The 25,099-nt window shown below is 39.7% G+C and overlaps 1 protein-coding gene across 4 annotated transcripts in view; it reads left to right on the top strand.

Moving 5' to 3' along the window:
* LOC134754800 (probable ubiquitin carboxyl-terminal hydrolase FAF-X) overlaps nucleotides 1-25,099 on the top strand; it is a 157,463-nt gene that overhangs the window by 62,388 nt on the left and 69,976 nt on the right. For all 4 annotated transcript variants that reach the window (XM_063691168.1, XM_063691167.1, XM_063691169.1 and 1 more), the window contains 5 exons: nucleotides 4,357-4,510; nucleotides 4,690-4,820; nucleotides 4,951-5,172; nucleotides 5,255-5,416; nucleotides 12,445-12,745. In XM_063691168.1, the coding sequence (XP_063547238.1) occupies nucleotides 4,357-4,510; nucleotides 4,690-4,820; nucleotides 4,951-5,172; nucleotides 5,255-5,416; nucleotides 12,445-12,745 (970 nt within the window). The remainder of the gene's footprint in view (nucleotides 1-4,356; nucleotides 4,511-4,689; nucleotides 4,821-4,950; nucleotides 5,173-5,254; nucleotides 5,417-12,444; nucleotides 12,746-25,099) is intronic.

The following is a 25,099-nucleotide window of genomic DNA, read 5'->3' as shown; positions in this document are numbered from 1 at the left end:
AATATCTAAAACCTAAAAAAAATGGTATATAAATGGTGTATAGTGCCGCAATGTTCAAGTACGACTATAAAAAATCCAGATAAATTGTTTGTTTCCGTTCCAAGGAATCCCAAAAAAAGAAAAATGTGGTTAAAACTAGCGCGAAGAGACCCAAAGAGCATTTTAGCGCATACAAATGTTTTTTTGGTTTGAAGACCACTTCGATGTAAGTAATATTTAACTGTAAATAAATATGATAGTTAAAGCAGCGGATTTTGTTGTATTTAACGAAACAAGATCTAGGTATTTAATGTATTACTACATAACCTCATAACATAGCTCTTTCAGCATTAGTAGGTAGTTAGTAGTATACTTTTTCTTTCAAACTAAAGTGCAGTATGGAGATACTATTCTCGTCATCGTATTTTATATATATATCGTCGTCGTATTCGTATCATCGAAATCGAAATGTTCGTAAATAAACAATTTCTACGTATACTCACACAGCTGTTTTTACATTTCTAAGTTCCGCAGCATAGTAATCCGGATTATCTTTAAAGAAAAGTGCAACCATTAATGCGTCTGTCTGGTAGGTTGCCGCTATCAGCTTTCACATATTTCGGCTCCATTTTGAGATTCTTATGAATATTGTGCTACTAGATATACGGATAAATCGGAATATATCAGAAAACTGTGGAACAATAACTAAAATTAACTAAATACAAATAAAACAGTTAAAACACTCAAGGCAATCAAGAATGTTTACCCGCGTATGACGTCATCCGAGCGTTGACCAATCACAGAGCGTTCACGTCCCTGATGAAATTTCAAAAAATAGTAAATTTTCTTTCGTTTATATTCCAAAAACTAAACATAATTTACATTCAAATATAGTGAAATATACTTTATTAGTTTATTATCTTTCAGGATGACAGCAATTCGTTATATATTTTTAATGTTGTCAAATACCCTATTGTAACAAAATGCCTGTCATGTTTATAAGCACTTCTATACAAAAACAGTTTACGAAATTGTCACTTGTCACCTGTCACTTGACAATTGTCACTCGACATATGTCACTGACAAATGTCGGCGTGGTGAAATGGGGGCCTGCTAGTCCCGCGCTGCCGACTGGCCAAAGCTCGGAAGTCACTCGGTGTCATGGGTGTAATTTATAACACCGTTCCGAAAGAGGTCATTAACTCGGCTAGTGAGGCAATATTTGTAAGGAAACTTAAGAAAATGTTAATTGGTTTAGCTTATTACACTAAGTGAATTTATGTTGAGAACCGCTGATGTCCCAAACTGATGTAATTTAAAAAAATGAATTCAAACAATGTAAAATAACTGAATATGAAAATATAGTTCTAATTTAATATTTAATAAAAACTTTTATAAAAAAAGATAAACCGACTTCAAAAAGGATGAAATAAAATATTATCCTTTTTAGGGTTCCATGTTTAAGTATATGCGTTACCAACTGATATGTTTGAAGTCGGTGCCAAGCCAAATTTTAAACCATATATTCATAGGGATTTTGGTGCAATCCGATAAAGATGCGGCTATATAAGTATGTACGTTGGATTACCTAACGCAGCGTACTACGTAGGCGAACAACACGCGAATAAATAAATTGAAAAATTGAAATTGAAATGCGAAGCGGCGCGGCACGGCGCCTTAATTAATCCTTTGATACCTATATAGAAGTGTCCTACGTCCTACGTGGGCGATCTCGTTGCGAACGCGAACGCCTTGGGCCGGCCGCGCCGTGCCGCGTCGCTTCGCTTCGCGTTCGTTCGCCTATGTAAGACGCAGCGTTACACGACGACAATAAACGAACTTTCTGTACACCTCAGAACAGAACACACGGTTGAACCTTCTTGGCGCAGTTCGTACCATGCTTGTCGGCACGTTAGTGTAAATCTAATACGTTTTGTCGTCGTATTTTTTTAAAGAGCATTTCTAACTAATTCTTGAACAGCCATAGCACGCAAGTGTGGGATTGGGACTGAGTTATTTTCTGTCGCTTATCCAGAGGATTACATTTCAAAATATAAAACAATTCAAGGAACCTTCATGCAAAATTTCAGCTAAAGCGGTTCAAGCCATGAAAAGGTAACAAAGACATTGTTAAGAGCGTGACGCATGAATGAAAAACATAATCATGTTTAACTGTAAATTCGTAAACTTTATTAAATAATCAGAATTTTCCTTGAGTCCGCTGGGAAATCATTCCTGTCACTAAATCCATTCTCCGCCCCGCCACTGACCCAATCCCTCAAACCCCCCGATCACTCAACCTCACAGCACATCAACCCCTGATCACTGAACCCCTCGACCCTAAACCACCAACCCTTCAACCGCCATTCCCCGACCCCTAACCCCATGCAGACCCCTTAACTCCTAACCCTAACCCCCAATCCCCTTACTCCCAACCCCTCAGTCCCCGACCCATCAACTCACCTCCCCTCAACCCCCAACCTCAAACCCCCCAAACACTAATACCCTCTACCTTCACCTTTCAATCTCTTTGGTTGTTTCCAACACTACCTACATCAAAAATCATAATACACATACGAGGGAAGTTATCAGTAGCCTTACCACGAGTTTGACATTGATATATATTCGCTATCGTGTGCGTAACTTACTGTTTATGCATCTCGCTCGTACATACAATATTAGTGTACAAAGTAAGTTACGAAGAATATTTAGTGTCAAACTCGTGGTTAGGCTACAGTTGCACTACATCAAATTGGTGGTTTTGGGGAGGAAATGCTTGAGTTACTTTAGAAAACACCGAAATTACCATACACGTGCCTTTAAAAATTGAGGAGTTCCCTCAATTCCTCACGGATTCCATCATCAGATCAAAACCAAAAATATTACGAAAACACCTTGGAGAGGTAACTTCTTTCAAACAGAAAAAGAATAACTCAAATCGGATCATGGGTGCCGGAGTAATCGCTGAAATCAATATCATCAAAACAATCATCATCATCAGCCCCACTTCATCAAATTGGTGGTTTTCGAGAAAAAATGCTCAAGTTGCTTAAGAAAACGACCAAATCACCATACATGTGCCTTTAAAAATTGAGGAGTTCCCTCAATTCCTCATGGATCCCATCATCAGAACAGCACCAGATTAATGTGGGACCACCTTGGAGGTAGTTCCTTTCAAACAAAAAAAGAATTGTTCAAGTCGGACCACGGGTCTCGGAGTAATCGCTGAACATCCTACATTAAAAAAATCATCATCACTATCTTCAAAACAATCATCATCATCAGGTCCACTTCATCAAATTGGTCGTTTTCGAGAGAAAATGCTCAAGTTGCTTATGAAAACACCCAAATCACCATACATGTGCCTTTAAAAATTGAGGAGTTCCCTCAATTCCTCAGGGATTCCATTATCAGATCAGAACCAGATTAATATGGGACCAACTTGGAAGTAGCGCCTTTCGAACAAAAAAAGAATTACTCAAATCGGACCACGGGTCTCGGAATAATCGGTGAACATACATAAAAAAAAATAGCCACAACCGAATACAGAACCTCCTCCTTTTATGAAATTGAAGTCGGTTAAAAATTAATGTAACTATTAGAAATCAAATCTACCTTACCCAATAAATTGTAGGTAGCTAGCAATTTAATATTGTGATAATTATGTATGTGTATTGTGATAATGATGTGTATGCTGTGTGATGTGTAAATTTATTTATAATTTTATCAATAAATATCTCTTTCTCACAATCTCTCAATCTTTGCTTTAGTTGAAAATGATACTTAACTGACTTACAAGTCTTAGAACCTAAACTTAAGCAATTTTTAACCTTAAACGTCGCCTACGCTTAAAACCGCCCCCTCCCCCCACCTGCATCAAAAATTCGGGTGGCTCCTCTTCTTTAATACATCTTAGGAAATCTGCCAAAGGAAATATTTTGTTCAGAGAACGCCGTATTTGACCTTTTTATGGCCTGAGTACACTCAACTAGTTAGTAATTAAGATTAAGGCGTTCTAAGATGCCAACGTTTTGCTACTGGACCATTTAGCGTTTATGTCTAATAAGTAATAAGGACATTTGAAGATAAACAAGTTGTGCTGCTAGATCATTTTAAATTGTAACATTCTAAGATCCAGACAGCAGACGTTTTGCTAAAGAGGCATTTAGCATTCATGTCATGTCTATGTAGTCACAAAGACATAACACAATCCAGACTTTCAGCTATACTGTCCTTTAGCGATAAGGTAACTCGTTTTTATTTCGTATTTCTGTGCATTTTTGCTCGGCGAGAAAAGGGGCTACTAAGTTGGCCTGCATCTTAATTCCTAATTTCCCGACCTCCGTTTACATGTTTACATTATGATTGTGTCTGTAGGTGGTGAATAGTACAGAAGACAGCGACGTAGTGTCTTCGTTAGTGTGGTGGTGCGTACCCACGACAGCCACAGTGCGCGCTCTCTACGGGCTGGCCTTTTCCGTCGCGCAGCCCGCCGACGCCAACAGCGCTGTTCATCCCGACGACGTCACATGTAATATACTTCCCACATACTTTACTATCACAATGGAGCTTAGATTACGTCCCTAAGTTTACCTACACAACAAAATTAATAATGGTGATGTATTTGAAGTGCCTATTCTTTAATCCTAAAATATATTCTGGTAATGTTTATTGTTGAATAATCATCCGCATATAGCGTTTTGTTTCTAGTGGTACGAGAATGTATGGAGGTAGTCACAATATGCCTGGCTCTTGGCGGAGGAAGGCTGGAAGCTTTATTGAACGAGTCATGGTGGCAAGACACGGCGTTGTACTTGATGATCGACTGTCCGAATCCTCAGGTCAGTATTTTACTAAAGGTTAATGCTGTTATTAAGCTTGTGGTATTTGTTTTCGCACCAGCAGCAGCACATTCGTTTTTATTGAAGTTGCAGTACTTAAACAAAGTCATAAAAAAGATGTATGTTTCAGGTGCGCGTGTCGTGCGCGGAGCAGTTGTTATCAATGTGCGCGTGGGGCGGCGGCGGCGGCGCGCGCGCCGCGCTGGAGGCGCTCGGTGGCGTGGTGGGCGAGCCGGGCGGCTCGCGCCTGCAGCGCCACGCGCGTCACGCCCAACAGTTCCTGCAGCTGCTGTGCAGGCTCGTCTCGCTCGCCGGACCCACTTCCAGGACGCTCGAAGACCTCGCTATTGAAGTATTCATCATTCATTACTTTATCATTTAAACCGCGTTTCACTACATACTATCCTTACATAACATGACTTATACATTCTCAGGTGGCGTGGTTGAGATCAGTGCGAGCGAATCCAGAAATACTCGATGATACGCTGCTGGAGGGACACCTGAATTTAACCAAAGAATTATTTACACACGTTCCGGCACAAGTCAAGTACCAATACGGAGCGCATCCTGAACACAAGGATAGAGGTCTAATTAGGGTAAGCGCAATCTTGAGTTTGGTCCCATAATAAACGTTTTATGACGTATCTAATCATCTCTTACAATATGGCTAAGGGTTAAAAAAAGAAACACCGTATACACACCCGAAAACCGAAAAAGAACATTATGAGATTTAATTATGTGGGAAAATGCCGATGACAGGGTCGAGTGGAAAAAACGAGGGGAGGCCTTTGCCCAGCAGTGGGACAGCAAAGTAGGCTAATAAAAAAAAAATGAGACGTTTTCGTTTTAGACCTCACTTTGTGCAAATAGTTGTTCAATAAATCTTTAATAATTTCATTAAATTATACGTAAGTTTGTTTACAAAGAAGCCATGTAGCGACTCCTCATGCCATTATATTTTTTATTTGCTATTATTCTCTACAAATCGACACTAAAAGTATCAAAAAATCAAAATATGGAGTTCCGTTTAAACAAACCGTAACACAATTTTGTCTTTGACAGTAATTGAATTGTTGAGTGATTTTGAAAGATAGATAACCGAACTAGCGGTCTGTCGTCGCTTTATATTTTTACTGACAAAGACAACACAGAAATTCAATCTTAAATGTACTTTCGTACAATTTCCATACATTGACGACATCACTCAAAATTCTTCTTTGACTTTTTTGACAATTATATTGACATTAAATCATATACGCATACGAAAAAGTATACCAGTAGATCATATTTCAAAAAACAGGGCAAATAAATATTATCATCACGTGAGCTCGAGCCTCATTTTAAATTTGATTTGTTGTTATTTACTGGTCATAACGGTTGAAAACCGCAGTAAACTATCTTAAAACAATACGATTAATCGAATTTAAGTAATTTGTTCCTTTAAAACCCGCTTAAAATGAAAAAAGTTTTAAGAGTCGTTCTTACTGATTGGGATTAATTTTCATTATGCTGGTATTCATTGTGCGTCATTTTAAAAACGTATATGACTTCTGTACTTTTGATGACAGTTGTAATCTTATATTTATGTAAGAGAACTTTTACCTTAAAATATTACCTATAATACAAAGCGTTATGCAATCCGTTTAATACCTGAAAGTCTTACAGTGTTCACACCTAGTTTGTTGCCGTTCGTTCCGTCTATATGCGGTTACGTGCTTTTCTGAAAATCTTCAAGAATCAAGAAACAGCTAAACGGCAAGACCAGCACTTAGTACCTACTAGCGAATTTGACAATTCCGTTAACTTTTCTTTATGCGAACAATTACACATCATGCGTACTTTTACCCAATAGCTTGCGGAATCTTACCCGCACGGTGGAGGTGTGTGCCAACCCTAGCATTTCATTAAAATTTCACCACTGATAACGGGGTCTGGTCATGAGTTTTGTTGTTACATCATTATTAAGGCATTGTTTTATTTATTCATTTAAAGTTTATTGCACAGAAGAAAAACTTATCGTACAAAACGCGGATTTAATGCCAAAAGCGTTTTCTACCCGTCAACTTTAAGACAAAGCAGATAAATTGTGGGCGGTGCTACTACTACTTACAAAATATAAAACTCAAAGCTAAATTAAAATTTAACATACATATCGTCGCTATACTTACTCAACCTCATATCTGCAACAATCATTTGATGGAAATGTCGCTTTTTTTTCATTCGGAATACGGGTGTTTTTAAACTTTCACGATTTTTACTCATTATTATTTACAACGACGGGACTTAATCGCGTAAAATAAGTATTAAACCCACCGACGTTTCGAGGACGGCGTTGTCACGTCGGAGGTGGGTTTAATACTTATTTTACGCGATTAAGTCCCGTCGTTGTAAATAATAACGGGTGTTTTTGTCATCAAATGAGTGTTGCAGATACGAGGTTGAGTAAGTATAGCGGCGCGGCGATATGCAAGAACATCAAAATATATACAATATAGATACATATACCTACATATATAAATATACATATACAATATATAAATTATAAAACTAGGAATCCTTCATTCTACCAGCAAAGAAAGTACGTACAGATTTCTTAAAAGCGTAACTATTATAATGGAGTTCAGGACATAAAAATGTTTTATTACAAACTTATAGTTGTATGATGCCATGGATCTATTAAACTAGTTAAAATAGCTTTTTCAAACATCAATTTAAGAAGTGAACTTGATTTTAAAAAAAAATGCCTACGCAATTATACCACAAACTTATAACTCAATTAGAGTACCTATACCAATATTTCTCTCGCTGATTCTTTACAATTTGTTGACCAATCACGTATTGTTTTACAACATGAAATAGATGATGATAATGATACACTTGTTACAAACGCTATAGTGGAAGCCGCTCGACCCCAATTTCAAAGAAAAACCGCAAATCGATGTGCAGGTTAGCCGTTTGGCACATTTTCCATACAAAAAAATAAATGTTTCAGCACCCCTCCTAAGGAAATTTTTTTAGTAACTACGCGTCAAAAATTTTGGTTTGACCTCTAGTATGCGTGTGCCAAACGGCTAACCTGTACATCGATTTGCGGTTTTTTTATGCGAACGGCTTACACTACTAGTACCTTCTCAGACATTTAAAATTTACGAGTAATATTAAACTTAAGAAGACAGTTTTGTTATTGTCACTTGAAATATTATATACATATTTTAGTTTATTTTGTTTTATAAAATCAAGGCATTTTAAATATATTAAACCGGGTCACTCACGTTTATAAAGTCGATGATTGCTCAAAAACGACATGTTTCGCTCCATAACGAGGAGCATGAACGTGAATGACCCGGTTTAATATATATAATATGTCAGTCAGTCAAAAGAGAGCTCTGGTGGCCTAACGGTAAGAGCGTGTGACTTTCAATCCAGAATGTGGATTGGCAACTCGTTTGACTTAAATCTACTTTTATTCGCCGTAATCAAAATCAGAACCCATTTATTTGGTGTCTACACTTTTTTTATAGTCGGTACTTCTTTTTTGCCGTATAAAATTCATTTTCTCAAACATGCTATGTAATATTGATATTACGTTCTTTATATTAGGCTGGGAAGTATTACGTCTCAGGCGCGACTAGACGAGAGGTCTGTAATGAAATTTCATACAAAGTTGCAGGCCTAGGCCGGGAAGTGGCTTTTTTAATTTCTATTTCACATATATTTGTAACACAGCATCATGGCATTCAGCCATAAAAAAAAACTATAACCAATATTTGCTTTTTGGCTCGGAATGACATTCTGCCAATACGCCTATTAAAAAAAAGAATATACGATATTTGATATATTTTGCAGTTTTATATGAATAAAATTTCCAAAAAAAAAAACATTATTAACAAATTCCAATAATATTGAATTGCAAATTTATAGTTGGTCAAACCAAATTGGCAGTAAATAAGAACAAAAAAACTATACTCATCCTTCTCTTTCGGGTGCTAGTACTAGTGTAAGATAAAGATAGTATGATTCTCTCTGTCTATGTTTGAAATAAGACAGTCCTTTGACAAACTATAATTACAAATACAGATTTAAAATATTTCATTTAAATATTAGCGGTAAAAATGTCTACTCAAACACGCGTAGGTATTTTTTTAATCGTTTTGGAGGTAAAGTGGAACATTTTTCATTCTGTAATTCTATTTTATTGGATTTATTGTGCGTTGTTAATTGTGTTATTTAATATGAGTTTCAACGAAAATATTAAATTAATACCTGTTAATTATATTTAGGGCAACGATGTATGTGAAGCAATAATATCAACATAAAAAAACTATGTAATCTTAGTTATGTGGCTAAAACTACAGTGAGACGGATGCAAGGCGAAAAAATCAAAGATACATAAATATATCTTGAAAATTTGTGTAATAAATTGATAACTACATGTGTAAAATATACGACACGTGTGATAAAGATAGGTATAGGTGGTAGTTGTATTTTGTGCCTCGTTTACTTTCAGTTTCTTTAGAAATAAAACTTTAATTTCGTGGAGATTTATTTATTTATTTCATTGCATGTTTGAGAAAAGCATTATACATACATCGGCGTGGAAAGGGGTTGTCGGCCTCATACCTATCCCGCCTCACTACCTTCGGCCGTATATATGCATTCGGCCGGCAACCCCTTACTTCCCAGCCACTGTAGTAATGTACTATTATTTTCTTACGTATCACACATAGGTCAAAATTGTCTAATTGCATCTTCTTTTTTATTTTTAGTTTGCATAAAACCTCAGGAGGTACAACCTTCTCTTGTAATCCGCGTAATCGATGCCTCCGATTTACCTAGATATTTATATAAATTTACATATATGTATTTAATTTAGTCGTAACATACCAGATGGTGAGACTACTATTAGCGAGCTGCCGCGGCCCGCGATACATTCATACTCGTACGCGCCCCGGCCGCCGGGCCCGGCGCCCCCGGCGGGTTGGTCAACGACACCTCCTCTTAAGCTCGTAACTCATGAGGCCCTGTTACCTGCTCCGCGCTAAATAAAATTTTAAGACAGTTTTTTTCTCGATTTTGGCTACCGTAGCCTATGGAGACTAACAAGCAACGCTAAGCGGTTTTCGTAGAGTATGGATGTTGCTATATGAAGGGTGTCACATGCGCGTTTCTGACTTATGAAGCAATTGTTTCTACATAAAATAAAATGTTTTTGTTAGCCAACCAATCGCAAAGCAGATGCGACGCAGCAGCGTGTTTAAGTAGGCTAATTTGCATTGAATCGAGTCTCCTTAAACAAGAAATATTTTATCGAAATGTATGAAGTTCTATTTTCAAAATTTTTATAATGAGGGCTAACGCGTATGAATTCGCCGCTAGGGGCGCTAGTGTAGATGGTGGTCTTCGCAAAGTTCGAAATGTCAAATGTCACTTGTCACTTCAATGACTGACAGCTGTTCTTTTGTCGTTTGGACCACCACCAACAGAGGCGCCAACTGGTGAGAAAAAAAACGATAGCCCTCATGGACTAAACCGTATCGATAAAATTCTTATGCTCGAGTCAGAAGTGCCATAGACTATCTAACGTTGAAAAGAGTAAGGTTGTAGTGTTGCATATGAAGTTGTAATACACAGATTATACTCGACGAGTAGAAAAAATACATTTCATCTCAGTAGTGAGAACATATTAAAGGTTAAAATGTATTTCGAAATTCACAGAATAAACAGAAAAAAGTAATATAATATGTACCATACGATATCATACCATACCATACCATACCAAACCATACCATACCATACCATACCATACCATACCGAAACCATACCATACCGAAACCATACCATACCAAACCATACCATACCAAACCATACCATACCAAACCATACCATACCATACCATACCATACCACTCCATACCATACCATACCATACCATACCATACCATACCATATCATACCATACCATACCATACCATAAAAAAATGTAATAAAAGTATGAAGTGGCAGTTCATGGCCTTCACTAAATTAAAAAGCTACTTTGTTTCACTCCCGGGAGTGACGAAAGTAGGCTTGTTCGAGCTGCTGAGGTGAAAAATACATTTTTATGCAACAAATCTACCAAGAAAAAGTATATTAAAAACAGAAAAAAAAAAACAGTTGAAGCTGAAAGATCATTTTCACATCACCTATTCGAAAAGGGAACTTTTCTTCCCTGCTAGGAGGGATCAAAGTGGCACTTTTCTGTTCAAGGACATTTTGTTGCCAGTATGAAATATTGACACAAAGACATATGAAATTAGTATGCATATAATCGATTACAATTTCTTTATAATCGATTATGTGCACACAATTTTCTAACTTAAATAATATTTTGTTGTAATTGTAAACAATAAATGTAATTAGCGTATTTTAAATTAATTAATAGCATATTTAAATAAAGTAAATTAATTAATTAGCGTAATATTTACAAAGAAACGTAAAAAACATTAGTTTAATAATTTAATTTTTATTTTGACATTTTACGTCTCCTTAAACGCAACCATACTTGTCTATGCAGTTTAAAAAGTTTATATTTAAAAAGTTTTGTACAAATATTTCACAAAGCATGATTATGCGGTTCTGTATTGTGTATAAATTTGTAAATACTTAGTTAAAATCAATAACTTTATAATAATAAATATAAGTGATATCAGTCTTCATAGTGTTCTTCTGAAGATTTGGTTCAAAAGGGTACTTAAGAGCTAATTTGTTACCAGAAAAATCTACAAAAATAATGCACTTGATTTTCATTGTATCATTTTAGGTGTTTGCTGCTGTCTTTGAAAAGATATTAGGTACATAATTATGAGCTGTAGGTACTTTTAATTTGTCAGTACAGTCACGTCTGAAAATATCGATACGGACAAAGTGCCAGAAGTACCTACCTATACTAAGGTCGTGTATACATATTTTTGTCACTTTGTCCGTATCGATCTTTGCTTAAAATAATAATGTTTTGAAACCTAACATATGTATGTAATTTCCTCATAAGTGATGTGAAAAGCAGTATGTGTCACATGGTAGCAAAATTATTTTCACCTTGGGCGTTAACATTTGAATCCCTCACTACGCTCAGGATCTATGTTAGAATCCCTCGCTACGCTCAGGATTCTATTATAGAATCCTTCGCTTCGTTTAGGATTCAATTGTACGTCCTCGCCGTAAATATGTCATTTTGCTCCCTTGTGACACAATCTACTATTTCGTACACCAAGTGGATTTTTACAGAAGACGTAGAAACTTGTAACAAGTATTTGTGTCATATATTTAAAGATTAAAAATAGTTTTTCTAATTGGTTTCCTTTGTTCGACTTGTACCTTACTCGTACTTACTTGTAAAAACACGGATACACCACTAAAGTCTGTTTTTTTATTCCGTAGACTAAAATGTCATTTCTTAGTACCACATGAAATGTCATTTTAGTCTACGGAATAAAAAAACAGAATATAATCTGTCAGAAATGTCAAATTCTACCTAAATGCCACGAGCCGCCGATGTCTAGTCATGACTCATGACCTTATGAGATATTTTTTTTCCTTTTTTTTTGTAATTTCAATACATGTAGTCATTCGTTTTATTGACGTGACAGGAAGTGACAACAGAATTCCTGTGGCCGTACTCATGGGCGTGGTGCCGCATGGGGGACGGCGATAGCTCGGGCGAGCCGGCGCCGCCGCTGTGTCGCTCGCCCGGCGCCGCCGCCTCCACCGAGCCGGCGCCGCCGCTGTGCCGCTCGCCAGGCGCCGCCACCTTCACCGAGCCGGCGCCGCCGCTGTGCCGCTCGCCCGGCGCCGCCGCCGCCGCCGCCGAGCTATTGCTCGCACTGGTGCACGGCTGCGTTCCCAACATGGCCGAGCTCGCGCATCTACTCGACCTCATGTTTTATTGTGGTAACTATTCTACCCTTTTTTTATCTATTTAATAAAGGGGTTTTATCATATTTGATGATGGCACCCCCATTGTTACAAATCAAAATCACAAATTTACCTTCGCTTAATTCCTAAATTGACTAATTTATATAAATCTTTAGCTGTTTTAGACAAAGGGTGTGCTAAGATATCATTACATGTACCCACATTCAATATATTAATTTTATGTTTAATTACAAAAGCTTGCCTTTCTGTTTCGTTTCGGATACATTCCATCATAATGTGAGTAGCATCTTCTCTCGTCCCACATTCCGTACAGTTTTGAGTATCACTCTTGCGCATCAAGAAAGCAAAGCTATTAAGTGGAATGTGTCCAGATCGAAGTCTGAGGGCTATTATGATATCTAACCTACTCATACCAGATCCTCTAAACCATGGCACTTGACACAGATTAGGTTGAATTGTTCTGTACCATATTCCTTTGTTCAGAGACCTCTCGTCGAAGTGCTCCTTCCATAAGTCCCGGCGTTTAGAACGTACCATGTTTAGACAGTCAGTATGGTATGGTAAACAATTAAATATTATTCCCTCTGTGATAGCTTCCTTAGCAAATCTATCAGCTGATTCGTCTCCCATTAGACCTATATGAGATGGCACCCATTGCAACTGTATTTTGATACTTGACCCCGACAATTTATTTAAACTGTTAAGAATAGTGTAGGCTATCGGTGCTCCTCGAAAATTCGAGGTGCATCGAGCCAAATATTGTAAAGCGCTTCTAGAATCTGTACATATAACAAAATTTCCGGTCTTAAATGATTCGACATATGCAATTGCCTCTGCCAACGCTACCAATTCAATATACATAATAGAAATATTATTATTTATTTGAAGTTTTACACAACTTTTTAATTGAGGGTCAAATAACGCCACACCCGCACCATTTGCACATTTAGATCCATCAGTATAGATGAAATAGGAATCAGGGTACTTTCTCTTTAAAAATAATTCACATGTTTCCTTAAGGGTATGAACGTCCAACCTTTTTTTTGATATTTGCACACCCGTACGAGTGCCGTGCCGAGACTGAACTATTCTACCCTTAAACTACACTTTACATATCAAATGCGTCCGTTCGTCCGGCAGCCACAACTGTCTGACACGAATTACATGGTGCGGAACACCACATCCCTTAAAACGTTGATCATGATGAATTAAGTGCGTGAATCGACAAAAACATCCTGATCCTGATCACACGTTGGTTTCCACGCCCTCCCGTTTCAGGCTACATAAATACGAGGGCCACACTGAAAGTTTTGCGTAATTTTTGAATAAAACCATTTATAACCATAATAATACATTTACTGCTCTTCTAAATATTTACTCCTACATTCTATGCACAATGCACATATTGACTCGCTCGGACCATTTTTCGAAGCATAGGCCCAATCACTTGATTGCATGTTTTCTACGTGGTGATTAAACGTAGTAACTGCCTCTTCGGGGGTCTGAAATGTCAAACCCCTCATTATATAGTACGTTACTTCTTTAAAAACAAAATATTATATGGAAAACTTGGCATAATTAATGGAAGACTTTTTTCAATTGGGATATGTACGTTATGGACCGAAGTTACCCCTCCCTACCCTCCCCCCTCTGATCACCCCCCCCCCACACACACCCCTGCTAGGGGCCCGCAACGCGGTTTTTCTCAATGTTTAAGGAAACTGTTAAGAAAAAGTGTGTAGAAACGAAGTGATCCTTAATAAATTTGCTATTAATTTATTATACACACTATAGTGCTAACACTTATAGTTTCTGTGCAATCTGTCACCATTAGATACAATTTTTTTAGCAATTAACGTTTTTTTTTTTTTTTTTTCTAACATATTTTTTCTCAAAAAATACTTACGATATCGCCAAGTTTTGTTTAAGTAAATAGTTAATATGTTCTCTAAAACGAAGTATGATTTATTATTATACTCTTTCATTTGACGATGCTATGCCATTTTGAAAACACATCTTCAAACATTTTTAAGCTCACCGAACATCATTACTATTAACCACTTGACTGTGTATGAAACGGATCCTGACCCAATTTTATACAGCACAACCCGAGGGTAAACCCACGATATTTGACCACCACACTCATGAAAAGTTATAAGAGCGAAAGAGATAGAAATAGTAGATTTTTGCTTTTAGCGACAGTATCTCTACCGTAGTTTGACGACCGGTCTGGCCTAGTGGGTAGTGACCCTGCCTATGAAGCCGATGGTCCTGGGTTCGAATCCCGGTAAGGGCATTTATTTGTGTGATGAGCACAGATATTTGTTCCTGAGTCATGGGTGTTTTCTATGTATTTATATATTATATATATTATTGTCTGAATACCCATAACACAAGCCTCCTTGGGCTTACCGTAGGACTTAGTCAATCTGTGTAAGAATGTCCTATAATATTTGTATATGTATTTATTTATCTCTCCACAAATGGGAAACGTGAACATTTCAAAATTACCCTACGTGTGTCTATGGACTGTGGTTACACTTTTATGCATGGTTTTATGTGTGTCTATGGTTACTTTTGATTTTAATTGATAATACTTGGCTAAGTAGCACCCACACACGAGCTGTTTTTTTAGGGTTTCGTAGTCAACCACCTCTATAGGAACCAGGGGTCGGAAACCGGTATTTGCTCCATACAAAAATACCGGTATTATTACGTTCTTTTTCGTTCTTTTGTTTATAATTTCATTTTTAATGGGACGTTTTAATAATGCAAAATTGTTTCCTAAATACATGATTCAGTCCTACGTAACGAGCATAAAAAATTCAAAATATTGGGCTATTTCGGGGTTTTTAAAAAATACCGGTTCCGAGCCCTGATAGGAACCCTTATAGTTTCGAGATCGTTAGTGCTAGAAAACTGTAATTTGGTATAGATATGTAGATCAATCATGCTGACAAAGTGGTAAAATAAACATCACAAAATTAGGGTACCTTCCCTACACTTAACGTGGAGACGTTTCTTTTTCTTTTGATCCCTATGGTTTGGGGTGTCGTTGGATAGGTCTTTCGAAAAGGGTCTTAAACAACCATTTTTTGATGAGGTAAATATTTTCGGAAGTAATCGCACCGAAAGAGAAACAAATGTGTGCCTCCCCCACTCTAACATTTGAACCATGGACGATGGGTTCAAAAAATGTGAAAAAAATATCGTGAATGTAGAAATGTAGCTTTCTACATCTCTACATTCACGATATTTTTTACACGGTATACATTCAATGAGAATTATTGCTATCATGATTAGTTAAGTCGTTTTTGTTGAGTTATCGCAAAAAATCTTCCCTTCGCAATAAAAAGACGTATGTACAAAGCGCTGCGAAGGTAGAGGTACCTACTCCCTTTTGCCTATTATGTTATGTCGTTACTTACAATAGCCTCCGTTCATTGCAGCCTATTGTGACGGACGGGTAACTACGGGGCCCTACAATGAGCATGGCCCGACATGCTCTATGCCATTTTTGGGGTTCCGTACCTAAAGGGTAAAAACTGGACCCTATTACTAAGACTCCGCTGTCCGTCTGTTCGTCGTGTCTGTCATCAAGCTGTATCTCATGAACCATGATAGCTAGACAGTTGAAATTTCACTACGTTGAGTATGAAGGGTGTTTATAATTTCACCCTGTATGTGTGTGGTGGTCAAAAATCGTGGGTTCACCCTCGGTTGTGCTGTATAAATTTCGGTCAGGAATCCGTTTCATATACAGATACAGGCAAGTGGTTAATACTCGTAACGATATTCGCTGACTGAAAATGTTTAAAGATGACGTATTTTCAAAATGGCATAGCATCGTCAAATGAAGGAGTTTAAGAGCCCTTATTCCCTGGAGCGTTCATCGATTTCACGAAATAACACTCAATAGATGGCGTTGACGCGCGGTACGTGAGCGCCGGCAACTATAACGCGTTTTGAACGCAGAGAAGAATAATCTTGATCGTTGTCGATTTCAATAGCAAGTAACATAATTTTTATTATATTGTCTTCGGTTACCACGATAGTTACTCATGAAATAAAACTATGAAAATGTATTATAAATTCAATATACGCGATATAATCCGTTTTCATAGTTTTATTTCATTATTTTGATTGTTATAGCCACTCTTTTATTTTATTTTATATGCATGGTAGTAGTGATTTCAGTTTATTTTGTTAAGAAAATATATATATACTTGTACCCAGAGATGACCAGGGTGCCTAGCCAAGATGCCAACCGTTTAGGTACTTATAGTTTCGCTTTCTAAATGACCAGGGTGCCTAGCCAAGATGCCAACCGTTTACGCTCCGTAGCAAACGAAACGTAACTGTCTCTGTCGCACTAATATTGAAGAGTGATAGAGAGAGATTACGCTATTTTTCGCTTCGGAACGAACGACTGGAATCTTGGCTAGGCACTCTGGTTTAGTACCTACAGTTTACGTTAAAACCACTTAAAACCAAATCTCTAGCTGGCCACTGAAATGGGTAACAGAAACGCGTTCCGTATGTGTTTTGCTTTCCAGATAGTTAGTTATTTAGTTTTGCTGGGCATTTTCCGCAACTCGACATCCAATGTGCCTATTTTGCGTGAAACGAGGTAGCGCTACTCTAACCACCCCAGCTCCTCCACGAAGCCTAGCAAGGTCTTCAGGTTGCTAGTTGCGTCCTTTAGTGTGCATGGATTCCCTAGGTATTTGCTCCTATATACTTCTACCTGTTTACAGTCTAGGAGAATATGTTTTGTTGTTTCTTCTTCTGCCATGCACGCTCTGCACATGGGGCTGTCCGTTTTACCCATAATATGTAGGTGTTTGTTTAGTGTGTTATATCCTGTTATTAATCCTACTATTTTACGTAGTTGGCTTCTTGGTGTTTTCAGTAATATTTTGGTAAGTTTGTGGTTCAGTTCCGGTAGAATTTCTTTGGTTTGCCTGCATGTCTTCATTTCATTCCAGTACTTGTTGTGCAGTTGTCTGTGATGTTGTTCTAGCTGGTTGTGTATGTAGGATATTGGTAGGGGCATGATTCGATGACATTCAAGTATAAGCTCTGAAGTAAGTTTGTCGCTGCATAGCGCTTGTAGTACCGATTTACTGTCTGACAGTATTAGTATGGTTTCGTGTTTCACTTGTCGTCTTGTAATAGCATTGCAAGCTTCTACTATTCCTAAACATTCAGCTTGGAATACCGTATTGTGTTCACCAAGGGACTTTGTGATGTGTATGTTCAGGTCCTCTGAGAAGACACCACATCCTGTCCCTTCGTTTGTTTTTGAGCCATCTGTGAATATTCTTAGGTTTATTTGGTTTAGTCCTTCTTTCGGATCTTCTGTTAACGATATGGCGTAATCTTTCCAGAAGATCATAGTTTTTGGTATTTTGTCGATGGGCGCTTCCAGCATGGGCAGTTTTAAGATCGTATTTTCATAGATCTTCTTGTGCGATGAGCTGAAAGATGTCCATAGGTTTAGATTTTTCAAACGAAGAGCTGTGGTAGCCGTTTCTTTCTGTATGTATATGTGTAGTGGCAGGAGTCCTAGCATTATTTCTAGAGCCGCAGTCGGAGTAGTCCTCATGCAGCCCGTTGCAGCCACACATGCTAGTCTTTGTGTTTTATTTAGTTTGTCTATTACTGTAGTTAGCTGGGTGCGGGGCCACCATACCACCGCGCCGTAGCTGATCATTGGCATTATTACCATTTTGTACAGCCACAGTATAATGTGAGGGGCAAGTCCCCATCTTTTTCCCACCATCCTCCGGCATTGCCAAAAGGCTACTGTTGCTTTGTTCAGTTTATTGACCAGGTGTTTGTTCCAGTTCAGTTTATCGTCCAGGATTATGCCTAGATACTTTACGTCCTTTGAAAGTGTCAGTTTTGTGCCAAAAAGTGTTGGCATTGCATATGTACCCAGTTTTCGTTTGTGTGTGAAGAGAATTGTGTCGGTCTTTTTTGGGTTTACCGATAGGTCATTCTCCATGCACCATTTCTCTACTATTCTCAGTGCTGTCTGTGTAAGATCGCACAGTGTGCTTATTACTAGGCCGCTGATTAGTATTACTAAGTCATCTGCGTACCCTATAGTCATAAAGTTTGTTGTTTAGTTTTGTTATCAAATCGTTTACAACCAGGTTCCAAAGCAATGGTGAGAGTACTCCTCCCTGGGGGCATCCTCTCATGACTAGTGCCTGGTGATTTTGATTTTCTGTTAGTCTTATTATTCTCTGTCTTAGCATATTCATTATCCATTCGATTATGAGCGGATTGGTTCCATGTCTATGTAATGCTTGTTGAATGCTGCTGAAATTGGTCTTGTCAAAGGCTCCCTCTATGTCGATGAAAGTGCCTAGACAGGAGTTTTTCCTCGCTAACGCATTCTCTATGTTGCTTACTACAGCATGGAGAGCTGAGTCAGTTGATTTACCTTGACTGTAGGCGTGTTGGTTTGGATGGATTGCTATGTTTTTTAGAGCCGTGTCCTTCCGTTCTCTGTCACATAATCTTTGTAGTGTTTTTAGCATGAAGGACGTTAGGCTGATTGGTCTGAATTCTGAAAGACTTAGGATCCGAATAATCGGTTTTTCCTGGTTTTGGTAGGAAAATCACTTTCACTTCCCTCCATTTCTGTGGTATATACCTAAAGGCTATACAGCTGCACAGTAGATTGGATAGATGTTTTATTAGTGTGTGTCCTCCCCACTTTAGTAGGGCTGGGTAGATTCCGTCTGTTCCCGGCGATTTAAAGTTATCAAAACTATTTACCGCCCAGGTCGTTTTGCTATGTTCTGTTATGCGTTCTGCTGTCTTCCATTCTCTTTCAGTTGGATTGTAGTTCGTTATGTGTTGTTCTGGGTCTTGCTCATTTACTACCTTGCATCCTGGGAAGTGGGTCTCAACCAGTAGCCTTTCTGTCTCTGCTGGGCTACTGGTGGTGCTATTATCCTGTCTCCTCAGGGTGCCCAGTAGTTGCCTTGGTTGGTCTGCAAGGATTTTCCTTGTTCTGTTTGCCTGTATTACAGTGGATATGTTTTCGCAGAAATTCCGCCATGTGGCTGATTTTCTGTATCTCAGTCTTTTCTTATAGTCTGTTTTAGCTGTTTTGTACTTATCCCAGTCCTCTTCAGCTCTTGTGTTCATTGCTCTGTTAAGTAACCTTCTCATTTTTGTTCTCATTCGGTCCAACTCCGGTCCCCACCAGCTGTTGTTGTTACTGCTTTTCCCTCTAGCTGATGAGGTCGATAGTGGACATGTGTTTTCGTAGCTATCGGTAATGTTCTTAATAAGTAAGTTTACCTGTTCCTCCAACTCCTTTGTATTGCTAGGTCTGTCTGTGTGTGTGTTATTGTCTAGTTTACCTTCCAGAAGTTCCTTATACGCCGGTATGTCCGTGCGTCTCGGGTTTCTTCTAGGTGTGGGTGTCTGTGTGTCGGCTGTTAGGTCGTACCGAATCCATCTGTGGTCGGAGCACTATAGCTCGTCCGACACGTGCCAGTTGGATATGTGTTGAGCTGCCAGTCCTGTGCTTAGAGTAATGTCAATTATAGTATTACATCTACGAGTGACAAAGGTTGGTTTGGATCCTGTGTTTAATATATCTAGGTTAGTTGACATAAGGTATTCAACAATATCGTTACCTCTTTTGTTGTTGGTTTCCATTCCCCATAGGTTGTGATGGCCGTTGCAGTCTGCAGATATGACCAGCTCGAGCCTTTCTCGTTCGCAGTAGCGTATGAGGTTGTTCATCTCCACTGGAGGTGGTTCGTCCTCCGCCGCCATGTAGGTGGACGCCAGGACTATCTCCGGTAGATTTGAGCTTTGTGTTCTGAGGAGTTTTATGGCACACACGTCTCTGGAACAGAATTGAGTTAGTGGTTGTGCCATTATGTTACGAGATATGTATATACAAGTTCTGGGTTTGTATTGTGTGTTATAAAATAAATTACCTCCGGTGTTACAAAGGCCGTTTATGCTTGTGTTCCTGATCCACGGCTCCTGGATCAGGGCTATGGATGATGGGTTAACCTCCAGCCATTTTCGAAGTTGAGCCGTTGCAGATTCGCTGTGCTGGAGGTTAACCTGGAGGACCTTACAGTGGGAAGGCGCCATCGGAGGGTGTCCCTTCTGCCGCTTTTCCCTTCAGGTCCAGGAGACTTATCCCCTTAGGTAGCCCGTCTTCGTCCTCAGAGTCCAGCAATATGCCTTCCTCGAGGTCAAAGTCCTCTTGTTTTTCCGCGCTGTCCGTGTCCATAGCAGAGGGGGTATCGGGTGTGGATGTTTTTTCCGCGGTCTTGTCCTCCCCTCTGTTTACGTTCTCCTCTGTTGTGTTTTTCTCCGGTGGAGATTCCTGAAGCGCCCTCCGCCGTGCTGGAAACGGATGTAGACTGTCCCACATAAGTAGTTCAGTCTCCTCCCTTTTTCCATCACAGTAGGAACGACGTCCTCAGGTATTCCCACAAGGAGTAGGGTGCAGGATCTCTTCTTAAGGGGGATCGCCTGGTTGAGAGTCCACTTTCTCACCATGGCCCACGGGTTCTGGAAGTTTAGGACCCTTCCCACCTTGGTAAGGTTTTCTTCCAGGGCCGGGATCAAAATATCGCACCTTGTGTTACGGACCATCTCATCCTCCCTCTTCCCGACTAGACGGTCTCCGTTCTCGAGGGTGGCCGACTCCAGCCACTTCATCAGCCACTCTTTGGTTATTGCGTCCTGGCACCACAGCTTCAGGTACCCATCCACAAAACTGGGTCTACCCGAGAACGCTGGGGCCTCCGCTACGGTATCCAGATCGGTCTCTATGGCCGCCTGGAAGATGGCGTCCCCGATCTTCCTCTCCACCGTTTCAGCGTCCTGCTGCGTCAGCCTGCCCGTGCGGTCGTTGGTGATCGCAACCGTCAGATCCGTCGCTGCCGCCGCTGCATAGGAGGAGGGTTGTATCTCATTCCCCATGGCGTCTGTCCTGCGTTTTTTGTAGTCGCCTCTGGGGGATATGGTTTCATCCAGGCGCGCGCTCTTGGCTTTTCCCTTCGGTTTCTTTGCCTGGTTTTGTTCTGCAGTGGTCGTCACTCCCTCACCCTGTCCCTTCTGGGCGTCAACCTCCTGCTTGTTCCCAGAGGTGCGGCTGTTTGCATCTCTGCGCTTTTGGAGCCGCTGCCTCTGCCTCTGCGAGACTTTCTTCCGCAGTGGTGCGTTTTCTTCGGTCTGGGCAGGCTTCCCTCTTGGTTTGCACCTGATCTCCCAGCCGGGATCTATGATCTGCTTTGAGGGTTCAACAGGTGTTGTCCCACTCGCCGCCGTCATCGGTTTGCTTGTGGAGGGTCCAGCTGTCGGAGGCTCCATCGTCTCTAGTTCAGTCACCTGGGCTGGGGTTCCGGTAGGTACCCCGGCTTTCAGTGGCCTATCTAGCTTCAATGGCTTCTCCTCGGCTTTACCACTCACTATCTGTTTCGCCCCCCTTAGTGCTTCAGCTTTCGCCGTCTCAGCTAAGGAGGTCGTTTGTTTCTGTTTGTATTTTTTCTTTTGATTTTTATTTAAAGTCTCTTCCATTCAGTTCCCACGAGTAGCTAGGGATGTAAAAGGTCAGTACTACGCAGAGCCCCGCTTGCGTAGACAAGGCTTTATACAACGGGTGTCGCCCGGTACCCGAGGCCTATCGTTCGCGACTGAGCTCCCTCTCAGCCATGCATCCATCGGCACGATCAGTTACACCTTGGATTAGGGGATTGGAAATTGGAAAGGGGTTAGAAGGTTAGGAGAAGGGAAGAGAGGGAAGGAGGGTTGACACGGGAATTTAACCTCTTGAAAGCCGGAACGCGGACCCACGCTAGCAGGCACTGAACTCCAATTGTTAATTAATTAAAATTCAATACCTACTGCGCGGGTCCACGCTCCGGCGTTCGAGAGGTTAAGACAGGAAATGATAGTTTGGAACATGGGATTAACCTCTCGAAAGCCGGAACGCGGACCCACTAGCAGGCATTGAACTCCAATTATCAACTAATTAGAATTTCAATACCTACTGCGCGGTTCCACGTTCCGGCATTCGAGAGGTTAAAGACGGGAATTCTAGGGTAAGGAAGGAACACCTGGCGGGTGGGGATGCCACATATAATAGGTACCTAAACCTGGGTGCCTAGCCAAGATGCCAGTCGTTCGTTCCGCAGCGAACGATAGGGTAATCTCTCTCTATCACTCTTCCATATTAGTGCGACAGAGACGGTTGCGTTTCGTTCGCTACGGAGTGTAAACGGTTGGCATCTTGGCTAGGCATCGTGGTCATCTGCAAAGCGAAACACATACGGAACGCGTTTCTATTACCCATTACAGTGGCCAGCTATAGATTTGGTTTTAATGTAAACTATAGGTACCTAACCCTGGGTGCCTAGCTTATGATTTTTTTTATGGGTTCACATAAGGTTAGAGTTTGCTATAATGTTATTTTGAGGGCAAAATATAAGTACAATTTGCGATAAAAATATATAATGCGACCCTGTTTTCACCGAAAAAATGAAGAAAACTCGAAAGGTATTTTATCAATTTTTTTCAATGAATCTTTGATTTTCAAGCATTTCAGCCCCTCGTACAAGATATGGTGAATTGAATTGTAATCATTCATGTACCAAATGATTCTTGTTTACTGCAAAATTGGCAACCGAAACGACACTTCTCACTGCAAATTTTGAAAAATACTCCCAGGAAAACTCATTTATTTTAGGTTTAAAAAGAGAAAATGAAAACTTTAACTATTTCAGCCGCTAGTTTAGGAAATGATTGTTTAAGAACGTTAACAGTTTTTGAATAAATACTAATAGTTACGTCGTAATGTTGAATGAAAAAGGAAGCATTTTGCAAAATACGCTCGTTTGTAGGAATAAGGCCTCTTAATAATAAATAATACTTCGTTTTGGAGAACATATTGACTATTTGCTTAAATTAAACAAAATTTGTCGATATCGTAAGTATTTTTTGAGAAAAGTTATCTTAAAAACGACAAAAACGTTTAATGCTAATTAAAATTGCATCTATGGTGACAGATTGCACACAAACTACAAGTGATAGCACTATAGTGTGTATAAGATTTATTAAGGATCACTTCCTTCCTACACACTTTTACTGTATCTTAAACGGTTTCTTTGAAAATTGAGAAAAACCGAGTTTCGGGCCCTTTGCGATGGTGTCGGAGGGTGACGCAGAGGGGGGAGGGGTGCATATCCCAATTGAAAAGTCTTCCATTAATTATGCCGTAATTCTAGCTAATTTCCCTGAATTAATCCTTAATTTTGGGAAATAGATAGAATTCACACGGTGCAAGGTCTGGACTACAAGCCGGATAAGTGACATTTTCCACGTTTTCGGAATTCAAAAAGGCTTTTGTCTTTTTTGCGGTATGGGGGAGGGGTGGGGAGGGTTGATGAAAAATAACTTCGGTCTATAACGTAAAAAGCAAGCGAACTTTTAAAATCATACAAAATCATAGCTCTATAGTTATTTGTGCAACAAGAGAGGAAAGTTGGTTTTTCTTGCGAGTGTTTATTTTGAGTCCCGAGAAAGCGAGAGATTCTATAATTGAATCACGAGCGAAGCGAGTGATTCTAAGTTAGAATCTTGAGCGTAGCGAGGGACTCAAAAACACGAGATGTAAAATAACTTTGCTCTCGTGTTGCACACATAATTTTTCACCTCAGTAGTGAGAACATATTAAAGGTAAAAATGAATTTCGAATTACACAGAATAAACAAAAAAAAAGTAATATCATACCATACCATACCATAAAATACCATACCACACCATACCATACCATACCATACCATACCATACCATACCATACCATACCATACCATACCATACCATACCATACCATGCCTTATTGAAGGCCATGTGAGCGAGCCGCTGAACCCATGGCTCCGCGACTATCTCACCTCGCGCTCCTACAAGGTCAGGGTCGGGAACTCCTATAGTCGTGAGTGCGCCGTGGAGTATGGGGTGCCTCAGGGCTCGGGCTGTGGTCCTGTCTGCTACTTGATGCACGTTAACAGCTTGTGCGGTGTGCTGCAGCATTGCTCAACGCACATGTTCGCAGACGACCTATGCGCCCTGCGCGCGGGCACTGACCTTGAGGACACTTTCCGTCTAGTACAGGAAGACATTGACTCGGTCGTTAAGTGGTCTCACGACAATGGGATAGTTCTCAACTCCAATAAAACCAAGTTCTTACTAATTCATTCACCGTATTTACCAATTAAGAATATCCCTTCCAAATTATATGCCCATACTTTTCACTGCTTTCATCTAAACAAATATAACTGTAACTGTGAACCTATACAACAAGTAGAATGTATTACT

The sequence above is a fragment of the Cydia strobilella genome, chromosome Z (genome assembly GCF_947568885.1).
Source record: "Cydia strobilella chromosome Z, ilCydStro3.1, whole genome shotgun sequence".
NCBI lineage: Eukaryota > Metazoa > Arthropoda > Insecta > Lepidoptera > Tortricidae > Cydia > Cydia strobilella.
This window is presented reverse-complemented; position numbering and strand designations above follow the sequence as displayed.